The sequence below is a fragment of the Lacerta agilis genome, chromosome 8 (genome assembly GCF_009819535.1).
Source record: "Lacerta agilis isolate rLacAgi1 chromosome 8, rLacAgi1.pri, whole genome shotgun sequence".
Taxonomy (NCBI): domain Eukaryota; kingdom Metazoa; phylum Chordata; class Lepidosauria; order Squamata; family Lacertidae; genus Lacerta; species Lacerta agilis.
Window position 1 is genome coordinate 63,666,354 of NC_046319.1, and position 24,731 is coordinate 63,691,084.

The 24,731-nt window shown below is 41.6% G+C and overlaps 1 protein-coding gene across 3 annotated transcripts; it reads right to left on the minus strand.

Moving 5' to 3' along the window:
• Positions 1-333: 333 nt before the first annotated feature.
• On the minus strand, positions 334-24,731 carry YTHDF2 (YTH N6-methyladenosine RNA binding protein 2). Of its 3 annotated transcripts, XM_033157926.1 has the most exons (7): positions 24,492-24,731; positions 24,057-24,081; positions 22,439-22,518; positions 20,981-21,109; positions 14,537-16,123; positions 4,113-4,145; positions 334-1,218 (listed from the first exon to the last, which is right to left on the minus strand). In XM_033157926.1, exons 1-7 carry the CDS (start codon positions 24,516-24,518, stop codon positions 1,195-1,197), a joined length of 1,905 nt encoding a protein of 634 aa, XP_033013817.1. In that variant the 5' UTR covers positions 24,519-24,731; the 3' UTR covers positions 334-1,194. The 3 variants fall into 3 exon arrangements, with proteins under 3 accessions (XP_033013817.1, XP_033013819.1, XP_033013818.1); XM_033157928.1 differs by lacking the exon at positions 20,981-21,109; XM_033157927.1 differs by lacking the exon at positions 4,113-4,145 and having other exon boundaries at positions 24,492-24,729.

A 24,731-nucleotide genomic window follows, 5' to 3' on the forward strand; every position in this document is an offset into this window, starting at 1 on the left:
CCAGACGAATCATCCCCAAATATCAAAGAGACCACCACTGGGATGTAAAGCAGGTCTGCAATTACAAACACCTGGCCTGTAAAAGGAGACCTCATAAATGTCACTTGCTTTAGAGTAGGGATCACCTTTGATGTTAAGATAATAGTCAGGCAGCAACTCCCTGAGAAGTGAGTCTTAAAATGAGAAAGACCAGAACTAGCCAATGAACTAGAGGCTGGAAAGCCTCGCTGAAGTTCATCACACCTGCTTTTATTCCTCATATTGAAGCTTCTCGTTGCTGTGCCCAAGCGCTAAAGCAATGGCCTACAGACTAAAAACTAAGGGGCCAAAAAGTGATGCTCAACAGGATCTCACGTTTATTATTGAGAAGTGATTAATGGTGAAAGAAAGGCAGCGCCCATTCCTCATTGGCTTAACAAGAAAACTGAAGAAACATTCACTACACAGTTTACAATATTTTTCTTCCAAAATTAATGTTCCTGTAAACAAACAAGTTTTTACCACTGTTCTCAGCCTTCAAATCAAATCAAGCCAGACTTAATCTGTAATCCATATAATGCACAAGAACAGAACATTTCTTAGGACTCTTCGTATTTGACTTTGAGAGAAAATGAACCACCCCTCAGACACGACCTTGCCGACAGATTCCATTCAAATCTTCTAGGCATAAAAAATCAAATTCTTCATAAAATTCCTCTTCCAGTCCATGGAAATTTTTTTTATTTATTCCACTTTCCATGGTAGATGTCCAAAAGAAAGTCACAACTCGGTGTTCCAAGTGCAAATGTCAAAAAAACCAGAGGGAAGAGGGGTTTAGAAGGCCAGGAAACCAGGGAAGCGGCAGGTTTAAAAATTAGAGAAAAAGGCATATGCCACTTGCGGACTTTAAAATCCGATCAACATAGTAAAAAGACAAAAAAACAAAGCGTATGCTCTGAAATCACAACCAAAGCCAAAAGAAAGGGGACAGTTTTCACCTCTACTCTACCTAGAAGGGTTTTTTTTTGTTTTTCTTTTTAAGTCCTATGTCTCTTGTGAAATTCCAATACTTTTTTTAAAACTGTAAGTTTATAAGAGTTTGTATGAAGTCAATGAAACAAGTTCTAATTTTCTCTGGTGTAGTTTTTCGTCCTTTCTGAAAGATATCCACGTTGCAGCATGTCTGCTGCAGTCTCTGTGGAAGGGCTCAGCATTTTACTTGACACGGCCTTGACGTTCCTACGAGAGAGAGAGACAGAAAGGTGGCGGTTAGTGGCACGGCAGTTTTGTAAAACGTTTAATAGTATTATTGTCACTGCTGAATAGGTTAATGACTTAGGATGAGAGTCATTCTGTGGATATTCAGCTGAGTTGAACTACCTCCTCATATTCAAAATATACCAGACAGCACCTGCTTTGTGCACATTTTAATCCCTAAAACATCTTTTGAAGCAAGCCAATCTGCATCATGAAAAACATTCACTTGGGTCTGCTTCCTCCTAGAGATCCCAGTATTTCTAACAATCAGCAAATTTTTGGACCTGCACACATTTAACTAGATCAGGGTAGGCATTGTGGCTCCCTCTAAATGTTGTGGATCACAACTCCCGTCATCCCTGACCACTGATCATGCTGGCTGGTACTGATGGGAGTTGTCATTTACAACACCTGGAGAGCACAATGTTTGCTACCCCAGAAGCAGATAGTGGTAATTTCTGTTCTTCTTCCTCTTTTACGTTGTGAGAAAAAATAGTAAACAAGTGGCAATGCAATAGTTGGTATAAAGTGTGCTATCGACGCACCAACTGAGCTACAAAGGCATAAAGCTCTCCAGAGGTGATGGCAACTGAAAATGTAACACTCCCACTCAAAAGGTGTCAGGATATAATTTAGCTGCATTCCATTCCATTTATGTGAACAAACTATATGTAATCATACTGCACCTTCCATTTGCCTGATCGTTTTATAATTTAACCGCTAAAAGCAGAAAGTTAATGTGGTGTGAACCTATATATTGCAGGACACTCAGTATGCATCCCATCTAAAAGATGAAGGCTAGGCTGCTAACTAGCAGCACGTCATGAAGAGTGCAAAGAAATCCCTTTACTATTCAAGCATAACTGATGCCTTCAGGCTACTGAGAACATCACGTCAGCTGGTTATCACATGTTTGATACCAAGGCAGGGATGACAACAGAGCAGACTCTGCTCCCATGTAAATCTAAAGGAATGCAGAGACAAGCTTTAAGTTACATACTAATGCTAAGTTCCTTAATGGAAATTGTACTGGTGCTTTGTTTATACTCCATCAAAGAAGTTTGCCTGGGCACTTTGCTGAACTATGCTAAACTTTCGATAGGCCAGCCTATTCAATAGGCCATTACCTATCAACAGTTCAAATGGCAAAGTTGAAAGAAAAGCTCTGCTGGGTCAAACTATAAGCCTATCTTATCCACCATGTCATTCCCTTTGTGGCCAACCAGATTACCATAGGGAAACCCCAATTGTCTCTTTTCCTCATCTGTCAAACAGGAATGTGAAAGACAGGACTATAAACTATGGGGAAAGGCTATTAATTCCACTTTCTCTTAAGGCTATTGATGAAACACAGGAACAACCCAATGCAGGAAAGAACAATCTAGGACTCGACCCTCAACGCTGTCAGAAGAGGATGACTGAAGTGGTAATACTACAAGATGTTATCTATCACAGATTAAGTAGAAGAGCAGACACAGGTTACGTGGGAAGACCACCTGAATTGGGATAAAATTTGGAATTTTACTTATTGGCAAGAAAATTATTTCTCCAGAGCATTGTTCCATAGGATTATTCCCCTCTACCTGAAAGCCTAGTTACCGATGCTCTGGGCTCCAGAGAATAAAGCAAATGTAAGGTAAAGTACATCCTTTCTGACCTCAATGGATCACAGCTGCAGCTGAGTAAGATATCCTTCCATAATTTATCCAGTGTTGTATTTGTTTTGGCAATCATATCAGGTAGACTATTCCAGAATGTTTCCTTTAGAACACCCTGCATGTAGACATTCCTGATCTAATTTCATCCCACAACACCCTGCTGCAGCCTTCCCCAACCTGGTGCCTTCCAGAAGTTTTGAACTCCAACTTTTATCAGCTCCAGCCAGCAGGTCAGGGATTATGGGAGTTGTGGTCCAAAATATCTGAAGGACACCAGGACACCAGAAAAAGACTGCTTTAGAGGGTATACAGTATGGGCAAAGACACAATGCCTGGTTTTAAGACTAAGTGCAATACTCTAGCTAGTTGCAAGTTAACATAATTTAGTTGAGAGATTTGTGCCATAGTTTAAGAAATATATGAAGGTGAATCAACAGGAAGCTTGATTTAAATGATTTTAGCTTTTTCACATGTAATACACTGGAAAATATGTGGAAGGTTAAAAATAATAATAACAGTAATAACCATAAGTTGGTTTTTCTTCTTGCTGATTTAATTAATCATTCTTGCCTGAGAGCCCAACAACATTCTTCCTTAATTTTGTTTCAAAGACAAGTGAAAATGTTTTATTCTACCAGGTGTTAGGGATTTTACTGAAAGTGTGTTTTTGTTTTAACCGCTTTATTAAAATTGTTCTGCAATTTTATGCATTACATTTTTAAATTGTTTAATTCATGGTAACCAAGTTTGGGTTTAATTCATGGTACAGAAAAGCGGTCCTATATAAAAAGGTATCCAGAGTCTTCAAGGGAAACCTCACAAACAACACTTTAGGTTGTATCCAAGCAAGTCCCACTCAGAGGAGACCCATTTAAATTAATGAAACTAAGCAAGTAATGTCCATTAACTTCAGTGGGTATACTTCGAGTAGGACAAGCACTGAACACAAGCCACTGGATTATTGCAACCTATATGTAATCCAGAATTCAAGATCTGTAGCCAAGCTCTGCCTATCTGGTTTAAGTCCTGGAGGTGATGCCCTCTACCGCTTGATTCCCACAACCATGTGTTTTCTACAAATTGACTGTAGTTACTATGTAACACCAAAGCCAATCTGAAACATCTATAATGCATTAGCTATCTAACACAGCATTTTAAATACCATATAAGAATTTAGCTTCTGATAGATTTATCACCATACAAATTATATAGATTTACCATAATTTGAATGAAGTCATCGTTGTACAGCACCTAGAAAGCAATTAATGCTATTAGCTTTCATTGCACTGATAATAGCCTTCAAAACAAATGCTAAGGGGCAAATCATGTCATATTCCCAAACTTGATGCCTTATGCATATGAAAGTTCTCTCTTCTGGAAGAACAAATGTACACTATCAATGCAAACAAGGCAATGGACTAGGAGCCCAACTAAGATGTTGTATGTAAATGTATGTAAAATTCTCGTCAGCCATCTTGTCCCAATAGCTAAACTCTTCAGCTTGTTCTACATGTAAAAATTCAACGATGCTTAGGTCACTGGCATTGCATGTTCCTCCTCTCCTATGTTCCAATTCACTCCCCACTTCTGGCAAACCACGGGGTGTCAGCATATCCAAAACTGAACAAACTGATTTGTGCAACCTCTGTTTTGCCTCCAAACAAGAACTAGAACTACCGTATACTATGGTTGCACAAAGCAGAGGTGCCGTCCTTCACTTTGAATTAGGAAATCTGAGTGTGCAAGAGGAATAGGGAACACGGGAACTTGAGACACAGCCCCATCAGCCAAACCATGGTTTGCACATTGCTTAATAGCCAATGGCTTGTGTCCAAAACATGTTTGCTCAAGGATCTAAGCAGAAGTGCTTTTCAAGACAGCCCTCAAGATTTCGTCAACTTCACCAACCCATGACATATGCTAAAGTGTTTGATGGGACAAACCCTCACAAGCAGCTTTGATATGCCTTCAAAAGAAGTGCTTTCCACTTTTGCAAATACAGCTTTGTATACAAGAGAATGCATTGTGAGCCAATGATATGGCAGTTATCATAATGTAGAACAGGGATGGGAAAAATCTGATAGCCACATTCTTTCATAGATCTTTTCAGGGACCGCATGCATGGAACAAGGAAGGAACTAGAGGCAAAAGGAGGCAGCACAGTGGATGTGACTTTTCTGCTTGTGTAGTAGGCTACATTCTTGCCAAGGAAAAGTCAGAGGTTTTTATATGGTCACGTGTTTATCCCACATGCTCATCTCTACATACACTGTCCAGCCAAGAAAAAGACATTATCAAAGTTCAACAACACATTCCAGCCAAAGAAACTCAAGGAAGGCATGAAGCAGCACAAGTGGGGGGGGGGGCAGTTTGCAGGCTGCAGGGGGGACTAGCCAAAGAGAAAGTATCAAGGGCCAACTAGAGAGGTCTGGAGGGCCACATTCAGTCCCTAGGCATGAGGCTTCCAACCCCGACGGAGTACATTACACCAAGCTCCTAACTAAAATGGCAGTAATGCTTCTTAACAAATCCTAGTAATATACCTTCAAAACGACCTTTCAGAAACAACAGAGGAAGGAAACTTTTTGCAACTTTATTTCAGGAAGCAAAAACGTGACAAGACATGAGGTGCTATTTAGAGATGCTTTTAAGAATTGATAGCATTAATACACTTTGAAGTCTTATCAGAAGTTAGAATGAATAGTGTCTCACAAACTATTTTAATTATGTATTGTACAAATACTGACTATGGTTTGGGCACTGAGTTAAATGGGGGGGGGAGGTAAGGAGAAAGACCTATAAGGAACTGAAGGTTGCATCAATGCTGCACCAATGGAGTTCCACTGGTGCAACAGCATTTTCCTTTTCTCTCCTTCACACATGCTTTGGAAGGTCCCCTAAATCTCCAGCACTGATTTTGAGGGAACAGGAGTGGAAGAAGAGGTTCCATTGTGCCAACAGAGCTGCAGGGCTCTTACAAAATAGGTAAATGCCATTTTCTGCACGTGTATCCTACCCAATGAAAATGGATATAGGTTACTCCATTTTATTCTCACAAATAACTTTGTGTGATGGGTAAGCCAAAATTACCCAGCTCCTATCAGCCCCAGCCAGCATGGGCAAATGTTCAGAGGCACTGGGAAATGGAGTGCAATAACATTTGGAGAGCACCAGTGAGTGGAAGGAAAAGCTGGGCTAAAAGAAAGCCCCAAGGCTATCCAGTGAGTTTCAAGGCGGGTCTCCCCAGCAGCCTACTCTAACCACTGCCTCATGCTGGCTCTCTTAAGTTATCTTCATCTTTGAAATTCTGCACCGTGGCCACCCTGCTCATATTTCACTTACCATATTTTCCCGTATATTAGACAAGGTTTTTTGACTCAAAAATCATGTCAAAAAACTGGGGTCATCCAATACACGGATAGTGGCATTTGGGGAGGAGGGAGAAGTGGCGCACCTGCCAGCCAGCCAGTTGGCAGGAGCACAACTTCCCCCAATGCCACAGCGAGCATGAAACGATCTAGGGAGTGTTTCCTGCCCGCAGCTGTGTGGGGGGAGAAGCTCAACAACTTTGGGCCATCTCCTTTCATTTTCTTTAAATTGAGTCACTAAAAATTGGGGGGGTCCTTATACAGGGGGCATCTTATAGATGGAAAAATACGGTATCTTCACTCATTTTTAAAGAAATGTTTTAAATACAGTTTTCAAAGGAACACAGGAAAATGCCTGATACTGAGTCAAACCACTGGTCCATCTATTTCAGTATTCTCTACCCTGACATGCTGTAGCGCCCCAGGGTTTCAGACAGAAGACATTTCCAGACCTAACTGAAAATGCTGAACCTGTTGATGCTCTATCACTGAGATATGGCCTTTCCTCCATATGAAGGCATCCCTACCCAGCCTGATTTCTAAACAACCCCAAGTAGCATAGAATGTAATCTATCAATGACTAAAGGCCAAAAGAGAACATACAAGAGCTTTTACATGATTGAATAGGATTTCAGGTGCTTATAGGCCAAATATATTTAATGAACTGCTGCAGATTAGAAGACCAGTTGTGATTTGTCTTACAACTTTCCTCATTCCCTTAGCTCAAGAGATAACCCATCTTCCTCTGTTGTCCAGGGGCAAACCTAAAGCTTTACACAGGAAAGTAATACAAACATGTTCTTACTGGCTTATAAAAACAATGTACAGCAGCCACAAGAGGCTGACTCTCTGAGAAGAGAAAAAGTTGTGGGGGTTAGAGTTAATTTTCTCTTCCAGCTATTTGTCCATTCAGATCACCCTTGTCAAGCCACATCTCTCTCTCTGCAGGAGATAAAGATGCAGAGTCTTCCCACAGCTTCTTTCCAATTAAAATAAATAAATAAATCAGGAACTGTTCATATGCATAACTTCTAATTTTGCACCCGGACAAGCCAAAACATCCTCTCCTCCTCACTGCCCTTGCTCTCCCAATTACATGATCCAAAGCTGCTTTTTACTTTTAAAAAATTTGAAAGATGTTCCATTCATATCTTGCATCATGCCTAAGTTTAGAACTAGCTCTCTGTTAGCAACTTGCCAAAATTTACTTTCAAACCCAAGCATGTAGAATTAGATACACACACAAAAACAAGAGAATAATTAAGGGGATTCAGTAAGGAGATTGAGGCACTTGCTAGTGATATTACCCCAACTGAAATTTTTAAGTAGTGGCAAAATCAGGAAAAGTAGTGAAGAGCTTTCTGAACCCAAAAGCTGTAAAGCAGGCTTCATCACAGGATTCTGAAATATAGTTCGCCTGTTTATTGTTCAAACCATCCTGCTGCAAGAAGGAACAGCAAGTCTAGCTTGGCTACGGCTCTGACTCAAGGGCAAAGTTCAAGCCCTTTAAATCTAGTCCCAAACAGAGGCTAGAGCAACTGGCTTGAAGACTAAGAACAGTGTTCAAATGACAGAAGAAGACATAGGAGTGTCTTTAAGCGACAAGCTCCCCTCTGACTCCACTTTTGTCACATTCAATCCTCTCTTCTAAACACACTAGCTTTGGGAGCAGCACAAAAGGAAAAGGGAGCAAATCTGAACACTCTGAATCAGAGCAAAGCAAATGTGTAAGTCACTGAACACTCAACAACCAAGTTCCAAGTGCTCAGGTATAGTATTTATAGAATGTGACTATTCAGTGATTTACATATCTGATATTTTTGGCGAAATGAAGCTCCCTTTTGTGAAACATGGTCTCCACAGTCCATAGTTCCTCACTTAGTGGTCACCAGACCAGGGAATTTACAGTTTTTCTATACTTGCTTAAATAACAATTTCAGAATTCTTCATGGTTTGACATCCAGCATCAAGTTCTGAGCACTCATTTTTGTGGGGTTGGGTCTTTTTTTTTTTTTTTTTTTGCTTATCCTGCTATTTTATTGATTATAACTATCAATAATCATAGAACAGAGAAGGCTTTCTTCCTTATGTATGAATGGGAGATAGGCCTCTTGAAAGGAGTACAGCATTCTCCAAATAACTCTCTTAGGCTATCAGAAGTGTGCGAGTCTCCAAGTGATTATGCCCACTCCTGGGCTTCTCACCCTCAGTGTTTCTCTAACTTGGGTCTCCAGGTGTTGCTGGACTACAACCCGCATCATCCCTGACCACAACGTCCTGATGGGAATTGTAGTCCAAAAACAGCTGAAGACCTAAGTTTGAGGAAACATTGCTCTGATATGCAGAGAGAACTCAATACTTGCTGCGAGGCTTAGACTAATCCCTCAAATTAGCAAATCCATGCTTAATGAATCTCAGGCTTTTTGAGAGCTCAGAATCATTTTGGGGTTCTGTGAAGTACTAAAGAGTACTAGATGAGAGGCCAACATAGCACATACCAATTAGCGTACTGACATCACCATCTTTGGACAAATTATGATTACATGCAATGCTGAAATGGGCTATCAAATTGTTCTGAATCAAAGAGAGTCGCTGCAAATTGTCCAAAATTGGACCCAAGAGTTGCCACCTAGAATGACACATTCAATTTAAAGAAATATTCATTTGAATAGATTTCACCAAAGATCACATACTCACATTTTGAAACCCTAGTATTATAACACCTAGCTCAATTTGGCTCTTTACTGTTTGACTCTGGCTGGTCTGATTTACATTATTCAGGTGCCCCTCTGGACAGCCAAAAACAAACAAAAAATCCCATTGCAAAATGCAAATCTTTAGGCAAATTCTTAAAGCTCTAAACAGTATGTGCAGTATGTACTTTGCTTACATAGTCCAGAGCTCTAAACAAGATGAACAAATATTTTCTATCAACAATGGAGTACTGTGGCACATTAAAAACTTACCAACTTCACTGAGATTTACTTCCAAGTAGGTTATGTTAGTCAGAGATGGCCAACTGACAGCCGATGATCCTGATATTGCATGTGACCACAGTTCAGTAGTACAGAACATGCTTTGCATGCAGCAGGTCCTAGGCTGGCATCTCCAGTTAAAGGATCATGTTGCAGGTTATGGGGAAGACCATCTGCCTGAGACCCTGGAGAGCTGCAGGCGGAGTAGACAAATGTCCTAACTTGCAGCTTCCCAGGTTCCTATGATCCAATTTTATCCATCCTGAGAACATTTTCATAAGGATGTGGTAAAACATTAAGAGCTTTTCTCACCATGACTTCTGAAACTATTTTTTAATAGATGTTCCAGTCATTACAGCTTTCTATTGGTTTTACATATGATGTCTCAGATATACAAGACTGCAAGGAACTCATAATTTTTTTTAGCATTTCCTGCCAGATGATGCTTTATTATAGAACCTGATCACTCATAAAGAAGTTGGTTGTGTAGCAGAATATACCTCTGCCCCACCCCAAACACTGCTTGGAACATCAAGTGGTTCATGAGAATACAAAAAGCAGCCGCTCTTGCCTGGGTTTAAGACTGTACAGTCAAAACTCGGTTGTCGAACATAATCAGTTCCGTAAGCCCATTCAGCTTTTGAAACGTTCAACAACTGAGGCGCGGCTTCCGATTGGCTGCAAGAGCTTCTTGCACTCAAGCAGAAGCCATGTCGGACTTTCGGCTTCCGAAAAACAGAGGTTTGACTGTATCCCTACATTCTGACTGCTGTTAGGGTGCTATGCTACAGTTTCACAGAATATTGTTATAAATCCAAAGCCCCTTGAAAATACAAGTTTTCCCAATACTACCATGTCAAAGTAGCACTGGAGGAGTTACAGTATTAGGTGGATCCCCAACCAATGAAATTACATACTTTTGTAAATCATGAAATCTTTAATAAAAATACTTCCAAAAAAAAGAAGAAGTTACACATCAGGCAAACTGAAGTGTTGATCTTTCAAAGAGCAGGGATGGAGAATCTCTTACCATCTTCCTGCCAACTGTGAAGACAACAAGCTCTTTGAAAAACAACCTCTGTTGCAAATGGCAGTGGACCAATAAACCTTAAGCCAATTTACAGGTGCCTGGACAACTTAGATGTGGAAGTTCTTCTCCAGAAGCCAACAGAACAGGCTAAAGAGGATGACATGCACCAGTTCTGCTTAAAACCATTACTACATTCCATTAAAAGTAAAAGTCAGCTCCCGCTTAAAGAGTTTCTGCCAACTGTACTGTCTTGCCTATTCATGGCGAGGGTCAGATTCTCATAACATGGAGGACACATCCAAAACTGATATGCTAATAAAATTGGACATGTATTGGAAAAACAAAAGGCAGACATAATATGTCTGCAAGAAACTCATGTGATAAAAAAACATAATAGAGTCCTTAAAAACAAAAAACTGGGAAATGAATTTATATCCTCGGATACTCAGAAAAAGAGAGGGGTGGTGATATACGTAAAAAATAAATATGAAACGAAGCAAATCTTTAAAGACAAAGAAGGAAGAATTTTAGGACTGCAAGTTCAAATTGAAGAGGAAAAAATAATAGTCGTAGGAATCTACGCACCAAACGATAATAAGGTGGAATTCTATAAGAAATTAGATGAAATATTAAATGATTATATCGACTGTAAAATTATACTGATGGGGGACTTCAATGGAGTACCATCTTTGGAAATGGATAGATCAGAGAAAAAGAGAATGAATCAAGGGAAACTGCCAATGATATTCGAATTGATGGCAGAAAAGAACGGTTTAATTGACATATGGAGATGGAAAAACCCAACGGTGAAAGAATTTTCATTTTATTCAGATGCAAATAGAAGTTGGAGCAGAATTGATCATATATGGACAACGAAAGATTTAACAACCAGAGTTAATAGAGCAGAAATATTACCAAAAACTCTGTCGGATCATAGGGCGGTATGCATGGAGTGGGAGACTAAACGGAAGAAAAACTTTAGGTGGAGAATGAATGAAACTATATTAGATGATGAAAAGATCCTAACAAAAGTGAAAGAACAAGTAAACACATATTTTGAATGTAATTTAAATAAAGGAACTGACATAAATGTAGTATGGGATGCCAGTAAGGCAGTAATAAGAGGTTATCTCATCCAGCAGAGTTCAATTAAGAAGAGAGAAAGAGATAAATACAAAGAAAATATATTGAAGAAAATAAAGGAAGCAGAAAATCAATTGGCTAAAAAACCGGAAGATACAGAAATAAAACAGAAATATAAGCTACTATTAGCACAAATGGAGGGACTAATAAACCAGGAGGTAGAGTGGAAAATGAATATACTGAAATTAAAGAATTTTGAATCTGCTAATAAAACCGGAAGATGGTTAGCTTGGCAGTTGAAGAAGAGAAGGGAGGCAACTACGATAAATAAAATCATTCAAAACAACGAGACATTGGACAAACAAGGAAAGATAAAGAACGCATTCCTGGAATTCTACAAAGAATTATACAAAACTGATATGCTAAACACTGAACTATTACAAACCAAACCACTTTTAATGTACTTCTCAGACTGTGGCAGTCTTATATAAAACCAATGTACAGACTTTTTAAAAAATCACTTTGCTTAAACAATACTAGGGACACAATAATACTGTTTTTACTTGTCCATTTGAGGGCCCACTGATCAAACTCCAAGGGGGAACAAAAGGCAACTCATGGAGCTTTTAACTTAAAAGCATGCTTTTCCAGCAGCGTATCAGCTTTTAACATTGTCTGCATTGCTGTTAATACATAAGCTGAATTTTAACAAAAGTACTACAATTTTAAAAAGGAGTGCCTGAAACCATCAAGTACCCACTGGACTTTAAAGAATTAATATACTTGTACTACTCTGCCATTCTTTCTTCCTGCACCTTCTTTGAAGTTCTACAATCCATAAACATAAGCACCTCCAAGGTCTATTTTGGCCACTTAGTTTTGCTTCTTTGCTCATTGCATTTTTACAACATAGGTGCCTCATAAGCCACTGTTGTAAAAATGATGGAGGACGTATTTTAGTCTTTAAAACAACACCCTTCAAGGTTCATGAAGTAACCTGAGACCCATAGGTGGTTGTGCACATTAACCTTTCCCATGCAACATTTTTTTTAAAGAGAGTGTGCCCTATTATTACTCGTTCCATTCATTACCTGCCCTTCACCATGAGGTCCTAGGGTAGGTTACAACCATTTCTTCATCATCAGTGCCAGAAAACCTGCACTTATGTATACTGAAAGGGGAAGCAAACACTTATGCTGGTTTACAGTGGCATACTAATAGTATTATGCAGTTATGCTAGTCCATACATGCAACTGGTGAAGAGAGTCTATCTTGTGAAGAGTTTAGGCCATAATAAATGTGTTAAGTCTTTGAGATGTCACAGGATTTGTTTTAGTCGAAACAAAATAAAAAATAAAAAATTCCTCCCAGTAGCACCTTAGAGATGAGGTGGGGGATGAGTGTTCAGACCCCTGGGCTCTCACTTGTGGGGTGCCTCAGAGTTGTCCTCTCCCCCATGCTTTTTAATATCTATATGAAGCCGCTGGGAGAGATCATCAGGGGGTTTGGGCTGGGTGTTCATCAGTATGCGGATGATACCCAGCTCTACCTCTCTTTCCAATCAGAACCAATGAAGGCGGTGAAGGTCCTGTGTGAGTGCCTGGAGGCAGTTGGAGGATGGATGGTGGCTAACAGATTGAGGCTGAATCCTGACAAAACAGAAGTACTGTTTTTGGGGGACAGGGGGTGGGTGGGTGTGGGGGACTCCCTGGTCCTGAATGGGATAACTGTGCCCCTGAAGGACCAGGGGCGCAGCCTGGGAGTCATTTTGGACTCACAGCTGTCCATGGAGGCACAGGTTAATTCTGTGTCCAGGGTGGCTGTCTACCAGCTCCATCTGGTACGCAGGTTGAGACCCTACCTGCCCACAGACTGACTCGCCAGAGTGGTGTATGTTCTAGTTATCTCCCGCTTGGACTACTGCAATGCGCTCTATGTGAGGCTACCTTTGAAGGTAACCCGGAAACTGCAATTAATCCAGAATGTGGCAGCTAGAGTGGTGACTGGGAGTGGCCACCAGGACCACATAACACCGGTCCTGAGAGATCTAAATTGGCTCCCAGTATGTTTCTGAGCACAATTCATAGTGTTGGTGCTGACCTTTAAAGCCCTAAATGGCCTCTGTCTTGTATACCTGAAGGAGCATCTCCACCCCCATCGTTCAGCCCAAACACTGAGATCCAACGCCGAGGGCCTTCTGGCGGTTCCCTCACTGCGAGAAGCAAAGCTACAGGGAACCAGGCAGAGGGCCTTTTCGGTAGTGGCGCCTGCCCTGTGGAACACCCTCCCATCAGAGGTCAAAGAGATAAACAACTACCTGACATTTAGAAAATACCTGAAGGCAGCCCTGTTTAGGGAAGTTTTTTAATCTGTGACATTTTAATGTATTTTAATATTTGTTGGAAGCCGCCCAAAGTGTCAGATGGGTGGGGTACAAATAATAAATTATTATTATTATTATTATTATTATTATTAACTGGCTTCCGGTGCCCAACGGAAGTATGGACTTGTCTTCCTCAAAGGGCAATCCTTATGTCATATGACATGCCTCTTTTGAAACAGTGAAGTTTCATAAGCAGTTTGATATGAAATAAGGGCCTCCTATTCAGAAGTCAAGTATTCCATCAGATGTCATCAATGCCTTGGGCATGCCCAAAGTAGGTGTTTGGATCCTGCCCTATGTTTCTACTTCCCATTTATTAGCATCTTCTCACCAACCACCCAAGAAGTAAAACTTTCCTCAGCATAACTTTTACAGATGTCAAGTTAATTTTATTGCTCGAGTCAAGACCATAGCTATAGGAATACAAACAAATCGCAAGTACAAAATGGGGAAATCATATTAAACGTTTTGGCCAAAAACAAAAATGGAGTCACACTTTTCACTGAAGATCAACAATTTGATCTTCGTTAAAGTCACACAGGAATAAGACTGCAAAAACCCTCATCTAGCCCTTTCACTGTGTGTCAGTGCAAAGAGGCCTATTTGAAGTTTGCTAACAGTATTCCTATATAATGTATTTGTGTGATACACAAGCTTCTCAATAAATGTTTACAGAGCAATGACACCCCCTTCAAACTCACTTATAAGGAGAAGGCCATAGTCAACTTCATCTCATATAATCACACCTCATTCCTCCCCTTTGTTTCTACTCCTTTCCAAATCCTGACAGTTTGGCAAGTTACCTTTTTCACATTTTCCTCCTCCTCCTGGCGTTTCTCATAGTGTGAGAAGTCATCAAAGATGGAAGTGGTGTGCTTGTAAGTAGCAATGATTTTCAGCACCTGCTTAGCCTTTTCCAGAGGAACCTCCTGAGTGTCCCTGGAATTGGTCACTGGTTTATTCTCATTGTTCTCTAGGCGAATGTGCCGCAGTTGGCTGTTGGGAACGTCCTTCACAAAAATCCACCGGACATCAAAGCGTCCCTTCCATTTGTCCTGGGACCACACGCCTGCGCATGTGTTGTAGTCCACAGCAGATTTCATTTCTGCAACTCCGCAGAAATGACCACTGCCATTGACACTGAACAGTAAGTAAACAGGACCTTTTCCATTCATGGAGCGATAAGCAGCATCCAGTCTCTTATTACCATGCTCTGTACTGCACCAGATGTTATATTTAATGGAACGGTGGATATCATCCTCAGAGTAACTCTTGATAATGAAAACCCGACCATGTTTCGGGTTCCAGTCAAAATCCTTAGGGTTATAGTTGTTGATGGACCTCAACTTCTCCAAGACTGGGTGTGGCTCCGAAGGGGCAGAACCAGAAGTGGCCTGAGACTGTCCAACTGCACTACCATCCACTCCATTCTGGCCAAACCCATTGCCACGGTTACGAGGCGCAACCCAGCGGGCAGGCTGAGCTGCCTGTTGCTGCACTGGCAGCTGAGTTGGTTGGGGTGGTGGAGGTGGCAGGGGTTGTGGCTGTTGTCCAGCAGAAGGCTGCACAGCTGGAGGACTGTTACTCATTTGCTGACCCATCGGTTGGGGAGATATTTGGGTTGGTGGTTGACCAATATTCTGAACTAAAGCCTGGGAAGCATTTTTTGTCACTGGCCCTTTGTTATCCCAAGTTCCAATATCCATGTTATGTTTTATGGGAGGTGGTGGAAGACTTGTCCCTGCAATGCCATTCTTGGTCTTCAACTTGGGTTGCTGTTTTGCAGGTTTGCTGGCAATATCAGCCCAGGATGCTGGCTTTGGAGGAGCAATGGTAGCTGGAGGCAAGCTATTAGAAGCTACAATATTGCTGGCAATAGACCCACTGCCAACAGCAGAGCCAACAACTTTTGGGACGTTGCTTGCTACATCAGTGCTGCCTAGCTTCAAAGCTGCCATCCCTTGGTCAATGGTATTCATGCCAGGTGCCTTATTCAGGGTCTCACTAGCAAAAGCAGACTGTCCATCAATCATGGCTCCACCCAATGAGCTTGGTGCATAAGCATAGTTGCTACTATATCCAGAACTTTGAGTTGATTGCCCCTGAGAACTGTTATTGCCCCAAGCTGAGAAGTCAATTCCACTTGGAAAAAAGTTAAAGCCATGCTGTCCAAGAAATGGTGTGCTGCCAAGGGCCCCTGGCTGTCCAAACATGGCATCTGGGAGAAAGTGAGGTTCTCCATTGCTTATCTGTCCATAAGATGTTAAGTAGGGCATTGGTGGATCACCCCCTGTAGACCAAGCAGCTTCACCCAAAGAGTAGGAGAATCCAATGGATGGACTGTAGTAATTCGGCATATAGGAATCAGACATTGCAGTGTACGCGTTGTTCTGGAAAGAGAAAAGCAAGAACTGAACAGTTAGATGAATAGCACGTTGCAGCATGAAACAATACTATATATGCTTTCCACAGACCTTTTCCCCACATTGTACTTTCAAGGCAAGCCTATTTACTGAAACCTGTGGCTAACACTGAACATTTTCGTCAAGTTGCTTTGAGACTTTTTATTGTACAAAGCAACTGACAAATGAAATAAAATTAAAAATAAGCTATTGATTTTAAAGTATCAGTGAAAATTGGATCATTCTGCATTTTACCCTAAACCACAAAGATATTCCAAAATGTGCCCACTTGTCTGGCATATGTGGTGTTTCCACTTCTTACCCATATTGTAGGTTAGCGGGTGGTCATACTACCCATTTAAAGCATTAAATTGCTACTCTTCTCAGATCACTATACTAAAAGTAATCACAATTAAGGCAAAGTAAATTGATGAGTGCAGTAGGCACCATTAATACTATCAAAGGTTGTTGGCATATTGATACCAGTGAAGAACAGAAAGCAATTAACAGGTTTCAAATGATGACTATTATGTGGTTACCAGGCTGATAAGACTTAATGCTTCCTTACAAAGGTACTTGGGGGATTTATTACAACCAAAATTTATGTATTTAACAAAATTAATACAAGTAAATACTTCAAACAAAAATGAAAAAGTGAAGGGAGGGCTCAGTTCTTGCAACTCTTTTTTCTTTCTAAATAATTTGGTGCAGTTTAAACTTACACGCATTTGAGATCAGAAAACATTAGGATCCAAAGTAGCTCAAACATTTGAAAGTATCTGGTTGGGCCTTCACAAAGCACTAGCACATTAATGACTTTAGCCCAAGATCAAGATCAGTATTTTTTACCACTGATAAAGAGTTCTGACTAGGTTGTATTTTTACTGAGTTCTTTTCACATGAGTCTAGGTTGAAAATTCACTACAATTTCAAATTAAAAAATCCAAATAAAGTTCAGAATAGTTTTTAATTATATGTATATTATTTGAAGTTGTTAAGTTGTTTCTGGACTTTATACCCAGAGTCTCTGCCAGTAACTAAGAACTTCTCAGAATTAACCTTACATTGCACTACAAATAAGAAAGGATAATGCATTTTCTGTGATCTACCAGTAAGTATAAGATTTAAAGAAAGAAATTTAGAAAAAAAACCCACGCTCCAGTTAGTGGGCACATTTAGAGTTCCTCCTGTACAAGCCATAATAAGATGTGCACAACTGTTGGACAGCACCCATGAATTTTTACAGGACTTCTCAGAAGATTGTGCCCTCTGTTTTGAAATTATTCCCTGTCAATTTTCAGAAGTTGACAATTCACAATTTGTATGTTGTCTCTTGATCTTCCATCAAGAAGCCCAAAGTAGTGAGGCAGACTAGGTTGAGATACTAAGTAATTTGCCTAAAGCTTCATCTTGCTCTAGAATGCAAGATCATAGGTGAAAGTTATTTGATCACTCAGCTACAATATAAGTTGTTGACCCCACAGCAGCAGAAACATTCCTTCTTGATAAAGTATTCTCATTTAAACATCTCTCAGCCCATTTTACTTGTTCAGCAGACCCACATAAGGTAAGAACAGCAACAAGCTATGAAAGAATAAAATATTTTGTCTCTGAACCTACAAGAATGAGTAGTTTTGTATTTGAGAAGTCTCAGATTTCAACGCCATTTAAACCAAGACCCTCTTCATGTATTTTGCTGTGTAGTCTGAGTAGATTATAAGATTGGGCACAGGACACCCAGCTCAAGGGAACACCTTACAGTGTCATTCTACACCTGGGAGCCAGCCCAACACTCTGCAGCAACTGGTGAGTTGCCCAAAGGGCTTTTGGAGACCAGGGAGAGGCTCCCTGCAGGAAGCATAGGATAGATTCAACTAATGTAAGTAAAAACATTCAGAGACATTGGGAGAAGGGGTATGGATATGCTTCATAAGCCAATGAACAGTTTCCAGAAGCTGCAGCAAGGATGCCTCCCTTGTCAACAGTAAGGTAGTACCTGTACTTCATCCCTCTATCCAGGAAAGACACAGACACCTTGCAGAGGATGTGCAATGAATGCAGCAACTTATATTTATTGGCTTAAAATAGAATACAAGCTGTGAAGGAGGGCAAGGGGATCATACACTTCTGAATGTGTGAGCAGAAACTTTGCAGGTGGTGGAAAGAACTGCTTGATTTATGCCAAGCAAGGAGACCACACCTGCTAAAATTATTAATACCCAACTGCCTCTTTAGCACTATGTGCACAATGGAAGAACATATGCAGTTCTGCACATACATCTTTGCACATTCAACCTTATGGTTTCTAGAAATAATGTTAAGTTATGAGCAGTTCAAAAAGTAAGTGGCATCTCCGCCTTGTGCAGCTGCATTGTAGATCACTGAAGTGCAATCTTCCGTTCACAGCACTAACCTTTAGACAGGCACAGGATTAGGTTGCAAAGGTACTATAGCGCAGGTAGGAAACCTATGACCCTCCAGATTTTGTTTAGCTACAACAGCTTCCCAATCATGCTGGCTGGGGCTGACAGGAGTCCAATAGCATCTGGAGAGCCACAGGTTGCCCATACCTGTACTGTAAGCAAGAAAGTCCTCATTCATTCACAATAATTCTGTGATGTATGCTCATCAATGGCCAATGCCATAATATCTGTACCATAACTGCTGCTACTAAAATAATGAAAAGTTGGCAAATTCAACCTCTCTCTGCTTCAGCAACCTACACTGCATTTAAGTGTTGACTTAAACCCAAACAACACATTGCAAGCAAATCATGGCTGCCACAAACCCACAACTCCCTAATGCCTAAGGATAATGGCTTGTATCCAATGCTAGTCCTACTCAGACTGGACCCATTGAAAGTAATAACCATGACGAAGTTCAGTCTGTTAAAATTTGGTGGGCCTGCTCTTAGTAAAGTTCAGCTGGACACAACTCAATACATATGGCATGATAATGTTCAGTTTACCCAATACAAAACTTTGTATCACAGGTGTGATGTGTGGCAGGAGTAACAACTGATTATGTCTTATCACGCCACATTGTTAAAGTTTTTTAAAAATATCATCAAGAAGTAAGGTGGGGAGGGGCAGCAGACAACAAGCATGTCTGCTTCTTTTGAGAGCACTCACAGTTATTCCCGTGTCCAGTTTGGGCTTCCCTACCTGCCAGGTTCAAATAGGACATAACACAGTCACTGTAGAAGCAGGAAAACCAACTGTGGTTTCCTTTGGAAAAGGAAGAATCTGACATGCTAAGAGAGTGAAAATTTGAAACTAAGGTTTGTATCCAACTAAGGACAACTCAGAGAAGACCTATTGAAATTGGGGACATAAGTTAGTTATGCACATTAATTTCAATGGGTCTATTTTGATTAGAACTAACTTTGGGTGCAGCCCTAAGCCTTTCAAAGGATGAACTTGTGACCTGCAAGTCTCACTCATTAAACTGAAACATCAGTTGCCAGCATGGCATCACATTAAATAATCATTGCAAAATGTTACTTTTGCAAGCTCTTTTGAGGCTATGCATTTGAGATGTACTCCAGGAACCAAAAAGCTCCCCCAAGGACCAACTGCTTTAACAGCGTAAACATATCTCTCAAGCCTGCCAGAACTCTTCCTTTTAATGCCAGCAAATAAACAGGCATTAATGGCATAACTGAGCATATTGCTGGACACAAGGACCATGAATTTTTAAATCTTAATTGAAGTTAATCAAGAATATGTTCCACCACCACCTAAAGATTAAGGATGTAAACTGATAGCATTGGCCTCACTGTATGCTGGATGTGCTCCACTTCACAAAACACTGTGACAATGGTCCAGTTCACCCACACCCAAATTTATTGCAGAACCGGGGGGTAGGCACATAAAACCCCTCATAGATCTTGATAGTGAACTGTCATTGAACTGCCCCAATGCAAAATTGACCACAAAAATCACCCACTACTTAAAGTCTCTCTTGTTTACAGAAGACCTACTACTTAAAAAATTGAAGAGCTGAAGAGTACAAAGATGACATTCCATATCTAGCAATGCAAACTTTCCAAGGAGAAGACTAACAACTATAATGTAACAACCAAGGCCCAGTTAACTAAGTGGTAAAACCAAGGTTCCCCACATACAAAGGCAGAATTATCTCAAGCCTACCAATATTAGGTTGACATCTACTTCACAAATAAAGCAATGCTTTAATTCGGAGTTTAAAAGTTGGCATCTAGGGGCTTCCTCTCATCTTGATAGACTATTTGTTGGCATTGTCTACCAGTGGTGAGGGGTGTGATGATAGGAACCCAGGCGTAAGTAGCACCCATGTGCACATTTTTTTAATTAACAAAACACTGGGCAATGATCAGGGTAGAGGGGATGAGCATTAAGCAAAATCAAATGAGATTTAAGACTGTCCAGGACTCTGCTCTGCTTAAGAGCACCCTGGATAACTCCAGCCAGTTGTCACTGGCTGCCAAATAGATGATTTTCCTATCACTTTAGATGCATCCAGATGACTGTTTTCTGGGACTGCCACTCTAATGTTCAATCATGTACAGCAGGAAAACTGTTTTTGAGCCCCCAAATCTAATTATTTTTCACCATGGAACAAATAAGTAATTGCAACATACTGTGCTCTGGAAGAACAGATCACATGGTTTTGCTACCACTACTACAAGGCCTGTAAGATATTTACACAATTACTCAAGAATTTCCATTCATTCATGGCAGGGAACTCCTGAAGCAATATGAACCACCCAGCTCCCTGAAAACTTCCAGGCATCACAGGATTCCACCCTCTACTATTTAACATGTATATATAACATAAGGCCACTAAGCAAGATCAAGTGAAGACCTGGCATGAGGTGTCATAAGTACGCTGGTAACACCCAGCTCTTTTCTTTTCATCCGACCAAGGTCCTGTAGTCAGTTTACTTGATATCCAGGGTAAGTGGGGAACGGGATGCAGACAAGCCAACTGGAGCTGAAGCCAATAAAAGTGAGGTAATGATGAGTAGCAGACCTTTGATTGCAGGAAAATAGGAACATCCAGCATGTATGGGGGATGGTCTGCCCTGGGTTCCACAGATTTACATGCATGGAATGTTCTTATATCTGTTCATACAGCTGTAGCTTCAGTGGCATGAACACTTTTCACAAAGTTATCAGCAGAAAAGGCAACTGCCCCTTCTTATCAATTCAGAATTGAAAGCCACCTATTATGTCTTTGCAACTTTGAAGCTTGCTACTGCAATGTTTTTACCTGCCTACAGCTAGTCTTGACACATCAGTGATTGGGAGCACATTACAGCATGATTCAAGAGGCAGTGGTCTTCTGGGAACAATTCAAGATACTCATGTATCCAGAATGCACTGAACAGCTTGAGGCTACTTAATCCTGTCACAAACTCAAAGACTGACTAGATGTGCCTACATGAACATGCTAAATGTGCACTAGAATACACTATGGCATGTGGCAATGTATTATTGGACAAAGATGGAATTCTCTCCCAGCAGATCCCAGCCACAGTGTGAACCTAAACACCTTCCAGAAGTAGGGAGAATAATGGCTGTCTTTAAGTAGTCAAAATGAAACCGATATTAAGGTTTAGCTCTCATCTAAATCAGAAGACTGAATCTAACTAAAGAAAAGCATCCCTCCTTTCACGCACAAATAAACTCCTGATGAAAATTAAAAAGTAAGTGTTCTAAATTAAATCTCCTAGAACTAAGTCATCCTGTACTGATTTATTCTACAATTCTAAGCACCTTTACTTGAAAGCAAGTCCCAGTGAAATCAATGGCACTTTTTCTGATTAAATATATTTTAGCTAATTGCAGAATTTCAAGCACAGAATTTAGGATGTAAGTGTGCTGAGGATTGTGGCCTTGGTCCACTAAAGCGGCTTAAATGATTTATACAGATAAAAACAGTTATAGAAGTTTATATGTAGTCCACGCTTCCTATAGGAAGCTGAAAGAAGTTTGCATCGGGACCCATGTTAAGGAGAACTGGGTGAAGGGTTTTTTTGGGGGGGGGCACGTTATTTATTTAATGCTAGGTTTGCAACATTTATAAGCATTGTTCAGCTGATACTCAGTTGTTACCACATGCTTCCAGCACAGTGCACTGCATATTTCTATATAAGTTATATATGATTATCTATATAGCATTGCCAGTTCAGTCAGCAGTTAGTTAACTGTACAATGTCAAGCCCAAAAGGCATCCTGAAAGCTAGATAGCAGAAAAGGAAACAATTACTAATAATGCACCCCACCCATTAAACAAATAGGCATGTTTTCTATCACTCACCGGTCTGGCCTGAGGACTCAAATAAGGTTCAATATCATCATCATTTAATCCATCTTTCTGATGCACCGATCCATTTTGCACTAAAAACAAAAATGTATAACAAGCATTATTCAATATAGAATAACCAATATAGTTTATCTTGTCTAAAAGCCACACCCTGTGACCTAGAAAGTCTTGCCACCTGATCCCTATTCCTGCACAGAGAAAATGAAATATGTCAATTTTCCTTCTGTTTCAATTCCACCCCCTTCCACTGTAAAGGTTGGGGAACTAAAGGGCAAATTATTTCCTGTATATGCTGCCATTATCAAACACACAACTGAATTCTCTTTACACGGTCTACAGCTATGTGAGAGACAAAAAAACATATTTTAGCTTCACATTTAAACTTAGTGAAGGAGCAACTTCATTAATAGGAACTTTCCCCTTCGAGCACCTAATCTCATATGGACAAGCATTTCATAGTGAGGCAGGGAGAAACACAGGTACAGGCTTTGGCAGAATTTTGTTCTGCAACTGGAACCCATGAAGTGACCCCCCTTAACTTTTTTAACATTGCTATTCTCATTTATATGGCCTTTAAAAGCTTCTCTCCTTTATGTTCACCTTAAAAGAGCTGTAGAAACTTAATGAGTCCATTCCTTCTCCTTTAGCCTGAATATTCAGGCAAACCACCTATCTCCATACTGCAATCCAAGGATAATGGGGCAGTTTCCAGATGTTGCCAGACTACAACTCCCATCATACCTGACCACTGCCCATGCATGCTGGGGATTGATGAGAATTAGGGTCCAACATCTGGAGGGCACCACATTTACTACCCCAGCAGTAAGCCATACATTATCTTTTTATCACAACTTGCTGTGTTTGTATGTTGTTGTTTTTGGGTTTTTTGGTTTTGTTCTGAGGGTGGGTGAAGCCTAGAGAAAATGTGAAAATGCAATACCCCCTCAGTCCACTAACATAAACTGGCTACTGCCACCTTTTAATGTGCACTGCACCCTCTTAACTATGACTCATTTCTGCAATTAGCTCAAAACGTTAATTTCCAAGCACCTAGCTCCTTGCTCTGCCGAATTAAAGAGCCCATTAAATACGTCACACTTTCCCTCTTAACCAGGGATAACTCGTCACTCTCATCTCAATCAACTAATTTGGGATTCCCTTAAATGACACACACACACACACACATATAACTAGAACGAAGTTTTAAACCATATGGGGATGATGACTTCCTCCAGTTTTTCCCCCCCAAGGGGGCATCATTGCTTACGGGAAAACACGCTGCATTCCTTCCTGCCACGTTCTGTTTCATTTTATTTCTCAAAAGTCACACGGATACATATGTGTGTTGCCCATGCGGCAACCCACACTATGGTTTCCTGGAGAGACGGCGGCACGGCAGGAACTCGCCTCACCTGCACGCCTTTCAGGAAACAAGAGATCCGATCGAAAAATGGGACGAGAGGCGTCCCTCCCTTATCCTCCATGAACGGAAAACGCGCTACCTTTCCACCACCCACCCTCCCCCCACCCAAAAAAAGGGAAGCACCACCTCCCCGGCCACCCCTCATGGATGTCTCCCGGTCCCGCCACGGCGGCTGGTCCCTCAACTCACCTTTAGTGCCTTGGCCCTTAGGTCTCTGCAGCGGCGGCGGCAGCGGCGCAGCGGCGAGGAGAAAGAGAGAAAAGGGAAACGTAAGGCGATGAGGCAAAAAGAGGAGGACGCGAAGGGGGGGGGGGAACCCCAACCCCGAGTCCGACCGAGACGCAAAGGAAGGGAAGAGCCGGAGAGCAAAACCTAGGCCTCTTCGCCTGCCTCGGGGAGGCTTCGGCGGGAGGAAGGCCGGGCCCTGCTTGACGGCGGGGGTTCGTTTGAAACGGGAGCGACGCGAGGGGCGGAGGAAGGGCGCGCGGGGCCTCCTCCCTGCCCGTTTATGCTGCCCCCACCACAGCCGCCCGGTAGGCCCGAAGCCGGGGCCTTTCCCACCGCGGCGCCTCCGGCTCCCCGCTGCCGCCGCCGCCAGCCAGTTTCACCCCCCACCCCGGTTACCTGCTCCAAGAGGCTGCTGGCCGACATGGCTCCGTGCGGCGGCGTCTGGCGGCGGCCTCGTTCCGAGGTGAGCTGCGCCGGTGAGGCGAGGGGGGACCCGGGGGGGAAGCGAAGGGGCGGGGGCGGTAGTGGTGGCGGAGACCGCGGCGGCTTTGTCCGGGGAGCGAGGAGGAGGAGGAGGAGGAGACACACCGCGCGGCTCGCTCTCGGCTTCCTGGCGGACTCTGACTGGCTCGCCCC

What these genes read in the sequence shown, in the direction of transcription:
- YTHDF2 (XM_033157926.1), bottom strand. Translation starts at nt 24,518, where the DNA reads ATGTCGGCCAGCAGCCTCTTGGAGCAG. An exon ending in TAAGGGCCAAGGCACTAAAG is followed by an intron (nt 22,519 to 24,056) that starts GTGAGTTGAGGG and finishes TTTTGTTTTTAG; the next exon opens with TGCAAAATGGATCGGTGCAT. An exon ending in CTTATGACACCTCATGCCAG is followed by an intron (nt 16,124 to 20,980) that starts GTCTTCACTTGA and finishes TTCTCTTTCCAG; the next exon opens with AACAACGCGTACACTGCAAT.